Source organism: Chinchilla lanigera, unplaced genomic scaffold (assembly GCF_000276665.1).
Source record: "Chinchilla lanigera isolate Chin_1 unplaced genomic scaffold, ChiLan1.0 scaffold00055, whole genome shotgun sequence".
In the NCBI taxonomy this organism is placed as follows: Eukaryota; Metazoa; Chordata; class Mammalia; order Rodentia; family Chinchillidae; genus Chinchilla; species Chinchilla lanigera.
The window spans coordinates 13,501,663-13,508,249 of NW_004955456.1; the positions used below are offsets into that span (position 1 = coordinate 13,501,663).

At 61.1% G+C, this 6,587-nt stretch overlaps 1 protein-coding gene across 4 annotated transcripts in view; it reads right to left on the reverse strand.

The window, feature by feature from the left end:
- Positions 1 to 6,587, reverse strand: part of Gtf2ird1 (GTF2I repeat domain containing 1) — a 70,183-nt gene that overhangs the window by 7,019 nt on the left and 56,577 nt on the right. For all 4 annotated transcript variants that reach the window (XM_005396750.2, XM_013520580.1, XM_013520578.1 and 1 more), the window contains 2 exons: positions 5,551 to 5,734; positions 5,007 to 5,035 (listed from right to left, as the gene is read on the reverse strand). In XM_005396750.2, the coding sequence (XP_005396807.1) occupies positions 5,007 to 5,035; positions 5,551 to 5,734 (213 nt within the window). The remainder of the gene's footprint in view (positions 1 to 5,006; positions 5,036 to 5,550; positions 5,735 to 6,587) is intronic.

Below are 6,587 nucleotides of genomic sequence, written 5' to 3' on the forward strand. Positions count from 1 at the left end.
AACTCATCCCAGATCACAGACAGGAAGTTAACTCATCCCAGATCACAGACAGACAGGAAGTTAACTCATCCAAGATCACAGGCAGTTAGTTTAGAGCAGAAACAGCAGATCACAGGTAGTAAGTCAACTTATCCAAGATCACCTAGTTCACAAATGGCAGAATGAGCTCCTGTGGGGGCAAAAGGGACCTGTTCCCGATCCAGCCACTGTTCCGCCCCCACCCCTGCAGTGTCAACCCTACCGAGATCCAGGCCCCGCTCAGGTCCCCTCCCCGGAAGCCCACCCTGCAAAGCACCTGTGAGGGACAAGAGACCCCACGGAGGGAACTGGCAGGCAGAGAGGACTGCTGAGGCCTGTCCCCACCTGTGCCCCTGCACATGGAACCAGACAATGCCAGGGGCGCGATGCGGACAGGATCCCCGGCCTTCCTTGGCACGGAGTGGAAGTGGAGCTTCCGGGGTGGCCTTCGGGACTCTGGTCGGCCCGGCCCCCAGGACGCTCAGGCTCCTGCCGTGTGGACATCAGCGCAAGAGCTTGCCAAGGCCGGGTCTGCAGGGTCCAGTCCACGCTGCAAAGCCAGGCCTTCCAGGCCCTCACACCCGGCCTGGCCGCCTCTCCATCCTGAGCAGGGCGGCCTGGGGCGGAGACACGGCGCGCGCAGCTCTTCCCGCTTTCTACGTAAGGAAACTGCGGCCCAGGCAGGCAAACCCGACTTGCTGGAGTCACACAGGAAGCAGCAGCCCTGCTGGGTTCTGGGACCCTCGCCCGCTGCCCCCTGGGAGCCCAGCTCCGGGGTCCCTCCTGCTGTGTGGCATAGCTGGGGGGGGCACCAGCCTCAGACACAGACGAGGCCGCCTGGAAAAGCCCGCCGTCACCCCCTGGAGCAGTCTGTGGGCTTCCTTGTGAAGGCCGCTCACTTGTGGCTTAAACACCTCCCGCCTTCTGATACTGATTTCTTTTCACTTTCCCTATTCAAGAACAGCTCTAGAATGCCGTTTCCTTGATCGCTCTCTCGGCTGCCCACAAGGGCTTTGGTTTCTCTTCCACGCTGTGCGCGGTACGCGTACTGAGGGTCACACCCAAAGCCTTGCACCGTCTACCGCTGAGCCCCGCGCCCCGGGCCTGAGAACCGCTTCCCTCTGCTCCAGCGGGCTCCTCTGCCGGCGCTTGGCTGTGGCCACGGCCTGATGGACCCGGACACAGAGCCCGGAGGGCGGCAGCCGCTCCTCGCACCCCTCCCCCAGCCTCCCTCCTGTCCCTCCTCGGAGGGCGGGGTGTGGTCACCACGGTGACCACAAAATAACTCAGATCACACTGCATCCTTTGATGCACTAAAAAAACCTCCAATGCCACAAAATAAAGCCTGGCTCACTAGTTTTTCGGGAAGGCCGGGTCAAACCCCGGCAGCTTGCTTGGGCCAGCTGCCCCCACCCACACTGCGCAGCCCCCGGGCTGGCCAGGCCCAGGCACCTTCAGGCTGCGGCTGCTGTGTGCTGCTCCTCTTGGAGCCTTGTTTTGCTCCGCTGCAAAATGGGAAAGAACAGCCTCAACGTCCCCCCCGGGCTGCCGAGGCGCCCAGCACCAGGCTGGCACCAGAGGTCACATTCTGGGTTACTTCCTCATCCCGGCCGGGGATGCCAGCTCCCGCATGGGGGGCTGTCCCCTGGAGGGCCGGTTCTCTGGGCACAAGGGCTGCTTTTGGCCAGGGGCAGGCTGGATGTGCGGGTGCCTTGGCCTGGCTGTGGAGACCAACCCTGCTGCTGGGTTTCAGCTGTGCAGACGCAGCCCCTTCCTCACCAGCTGGGCCCTAAGCCCCTCCATGGTTTCCGCCATGTATCTCTCTCTTTTCTGAGATACACTGGGGATTGAACCCCAGGCCTTTGCCCTGAGCTACACCCTCAGCCCTTTATTGTATTTTGAGAAGGGTCTGCCTAAGTTGCCCCAGACTGGGCTCCAACCTGCAATCCTCCTGCCTCAGCCTCCCAAAGCATGGGGACTACAGGCGCACACCACTAGGCCTGGCTGCACACGTCAGGTCTGATGGTCCCTTTCACCATTCCAGCTCTCCTGTCCTTCACCCCCTTGGGGGCCTCCGGTCCACGGCCTGGAGACCTGTGCAGCAGGGCCCATCCCCTTTCCCACCCCTCATCCAGCACTGTCCCTCTGAAGAGTGAGTGTCCCTGGCAGGCCCCATGGGGCCTCTCCCATCCCCTCCCCTGAACCTGCTCATCCGAGCGCTGTCGGCCACCTCAGGCTGTGGACTGAACTAGGGGCAGCGGTCAGCCCCTAGACCCTCCCCGGGCCTCTCCTCACAGGTGGTGCCTGTGGGCCCTTGGGGCTCACCCCCATTGTGACCCAGGTGCTAGGTCAAATCCATTCCCTACAGCGTGGGGCCCCAGCTCCAGCGGGAGCTCCTCGGTTTGCAGGGTGAACTGCGTATCGGACACACCGTTCAGACCTACCCCGTCACAGGGCGCACGGCTGCTCCTTCCCTGCTCAGGACAGAATCCTGGCGCAGCCTTGCCCCTGCCCTTCTTTGCTCTCATCACATATCCCCTTTGTGCTAGGTTTTTTTTGGAGATCAGGCTGGTCTTTAACTCATGGCAATCCTCCTGCCTCAGCCTCCCAAAGGATGGGATTACAGGTGAGGGCCTCCACGCCTGGCTGCGCCAGCAATCTTGTTGGCTGTACTTTCAAAATACATCCAGGGCCTTAGCCCTGGCTGACCGCTGGCTTCACTGCAGGGTTTTCGTTCTGCGGTGCTGAGGGTGGAACTCAGGGCCTCGCGCATGCCAGGCAAGCGCTCACCACCACCACCCGGCGGCAGCCCAGCCCTTCACCTGGCGTCTTCTGCCCCCGCCCTGCCTGCCTGCAGCTCGGACTCCTGGTGGCCTCTGAGATTGTCCTGCATCTCTCAGCTCCATGGCATTTGTCACTGTCTAGTAGGGTGTTCTGCTTCCAGTTTACCCATATCCTCCATGGGGAGGTAGGCACCTCAAGGGCGGAGACCTTGGTCTATTTCAGACACTCGGTAGATTTTGTTGTAGGAATAATGAACCAAAGGATGAACAGTCTTAAGAATTACAGACAGGACCAACGCTGTTGCAGCCACTGGCCAGCAGGGGGCGCCAAAGGGCCACCCAGCTTCGGGGAAGGGGAGGGGGAGGAAAGCAGGGACCAGGCCTGAGCGCACCACACTTGGGTGGTCCCAAGTAGAACTCGGGAAAGACCTCAGTTAAAATCTCAGCCACACTGTGCACGTGCTGTGCCGCGGTGTGAGGGCTCCTTCCCCTCTCTGGGCCTCGGTTTCCTCCTAGGAGACTGGTGAGCGGGTGATGACCTGTGGTCAACTCAGGAGGGCTTCCCAGCGTCCGCAGGGCGCTGCAGCCCGGGGGCGGGGGCGGATGCATTCTGAGGGCACGGAACGTCTGTGTTTTATGGTTAAGTGTGTTGCACACATTTATAGACGCAACAACAGTGAAGTAGAATTAATCAGTGTGGGGGAAAATCTGGGAGAAATGTAAAAATGAATGCCACCCAAGCTATTTGATTTCTATATTTTGCAAATTTCTCCCGTAGGCCAGTATTTGAACTCCTTTTAACTTTTTAATCCTATGTCTCACTATGTATACCTGGCTGGCCCCGAACTTGTGATCCTCCTGCCTCAGCCTCCCACGGGCCAGGATTACAGGTGTGCACCATCATGGCCAGCATTTCCTTTGGGTTTTATGAGCTACTAGAATCTCGTGCACTTGGCATGGCACCAGCTTCCCGGTTGGGGTGGGGTCTCTGGTCTCCACAGGTGCCATGTGTCCCTCACATACCTCGGTCAGACTCCTTTGTGGTACTAGATCTATGCAGATGGGGCCCCAAGTTTGGGGACATTTAGCTCTGACCTGTGCTCTGGGTGAGGCCAGCCGCTTCGCGCTGAAGGGCGGTGTCCCCCCCCCCCCAGCTGTGCTGGGCTCCCACGGCCTGTGGGCTCTGGTGCATGTCTGTCCCCAAGAGCTGGACACTGGACTCAGACAGCAGCCTTCCCGGGCTGTCCCGGCCACCCGGCTCTCTGGTCCCAGCCCCGTGTCCCTATTTTGCCCGGTGCTGGTGGGCAGAGGAGGAGCTGTGACGATGTGTGGCCTGGGGCCCTGGGCAGAGCTCTCTCTGGTCCCAGGGGAGCCCAGCCCATGGCCCCTGACCGAGGCCCGGACTCCTACCCTCTGTCGCTCTACAGGGCCCAGGCTACACCCAAGTCCGCCTTTGTCTCCAGCCCCCCTCAGCACAGTGGGGTAGGTGGAGCAGCTAGACTTCAGCAGGGGAAACTGAGGCCCTGAGGGAACATCTGTCATACCCAGGTGGGACATTGTTGAAGGCCTTCTGAGGTCCTATTTCCTTGTCTCTCTCTATTTTATCCTACCAGGGATTAAACCTAAGGCCTTTATCCAGAGCAACACCCTCAGCTCTTTTAAAAATGGTTTCAGACAGGGTCTTGCTAAATTGCTAAAATACCCAGGCTGGGCTCACACTTGCGATCCTCCTGCCTCAGCCTCCCAGAGTGCTGGGAATACAGGTGTACACCACCAGGCCCAGTATCAGAGCCATTCTTAGCAGCCTAGGGAAGGCCCCAGGCCAACCTCACCCAGCGTCTGCCCTTGGGGTCCCTCCTGCCCACTGCTGACCCCACCAGCTCATCCATCACAGAGACGTCCAGGCCCTGTCATCGGGAGGAGTGGGGACAGGGACCTGCCCAGCCTGTGCCTGAACTGAGACACACCGAGGCCTGGCGATGCCAACCACCTCACCAACGTTCCTAGCCCAGGGTGACCCCGGGAGCCCGGTCTTCCTCCGGACCAGGGCAGGAGCTGGGCGGAACAGGGCAGGAGGGGACAGGACAGTAGGGTGTGGCCTGTCTAGCACCCGAGGCTGGAACCTGCAGCCCACAGAGGCCTGCTCCAGCCTCCGCCTGGCACTGAGGCCCCCGCGCCCTCGGCCCCGCAGCCAGCGCCTCTTACCAGGCTTCGGGATGAGTCCTTGGAACGGCCTGGAAGAGAAATGGAGGTGAGTGAGGAATGGCTGGGGGCAGGGTGGCCACCCGGGGAGCCCCTAGAAAGGAGTGGGGGCCAACCCAACCCACTGCAGCAGAATTTGCACTACAAGCTGGGTATAGCGGCACACACCTATCATCCCAGCACCCTGGGAGGCTGAGGCAGGAGGATCTGAAGTTCAAGCTCAGCCTGAGCAACTTAGTGAAACTGTCTCAAAAATTTTAAAAAGGGCTGGGGAGGTAGCTCAGGGGAAGGCCCTGGGTTCAATCCTTTAGCTCCAAGAAAAAAACAAAGAACAACCCTGCACAACAAGAGGCCCGGGGTGCAGCACAGGGTGCCACTGGGCAGGCAGCAGGTGCTCACGAAGGCTCTGGAGGCTGAGGGGGGACCGACCTCCTGGGGGCTCCCTACACCCTGCGCAGCCTGCAGCTCCTCTCCACGCCCCCAGGACCACCCGAGAGGACCCACCCCCAACCTCCTGGCTCCCTCCCCCGCCCCCGCCCCTACGTACCTGGTGACCGTGAACTTGATCTTGTCGGCCACGGCGAGGATCCGCTCCAGGTTCTGAGAGCCGAAGGTGCACGGCTTTCGGAAGGGGATCCCCGGAGGCAGCCCCTCGATGATCACTGAGCCGGGGTTGCTCTTGATCCGCTTGTAGGGCACCTGGACCGGGTACTTGATACCCAAGGCTTCCCCTGGGGGCAAGAGGGAGACCGTCAGGAGCAGGAGGGGGCGCCGGGGGTGCATGTTGGGGCCGAGTTGGGGGTGCGGCCCGGAGTTTCTCTGCCTCAGAGCCAGAGATGGGCGCACCCACCCTGAGCAGTGCCCACAGCGGCCTCCACAGCGCTCCTGATTCAGGGCTGGCCCAGGCTGCAGCCATTCTGCCAGCCAGCGGACTCCACAGGGGCCGCTGCCTGGGCCAGGGCCTTGCCACTTCTCCCTGGGCTTTGTGGAGGGCCGTGGCCCCCAGTCTCACCCAGCTGGCCTGGCACCGCCCTGGGGTTCCCAGGCATGGTGGCCAGACAGGCCCCACCCAGGCTGACGTGACCAGGCAGGGCCCAGCCTGGAGCCGCCTCTCAGCCCTCACAGGACGGGCGGAGGGACGGAGCTCCCCGAGGCAACTGGGTGGGGGCTTGCAGACAGCAGCTCTGTCCCCCGACAGAGCCGCAAGGCGGCCTGGGAGTAACAGGGCACTGTGGTGCAGTGAGTTAGTTTTCATCTCAGATCCTGGGCGAGGTAGCACTGCCTCCATTTCCCTTCCCGCTCCGGCTCCCATGAAACTTAGAGTCTGACCTGTGCCCTGAGTGTGGCAGGAAGGGAATTCCTGAGCCATCCCTGGCTCAGGCCTGTCTGTAAATCGAGACTGAATTCACTATTTTAAAGTATAACCGGGCATGGTGGCACATGCCTGTAATCCCAGCACCTGGGAGGCTGAGGCAGGAGGATCGCTGTGAGTTCGAGACCAGCCTGGGCTACAAAGTGAGCTCAAGGCCAGCCTGAACTGCACAGGGAGACCCTGTCTCAAAGAAACCAAAAAAATATACATAT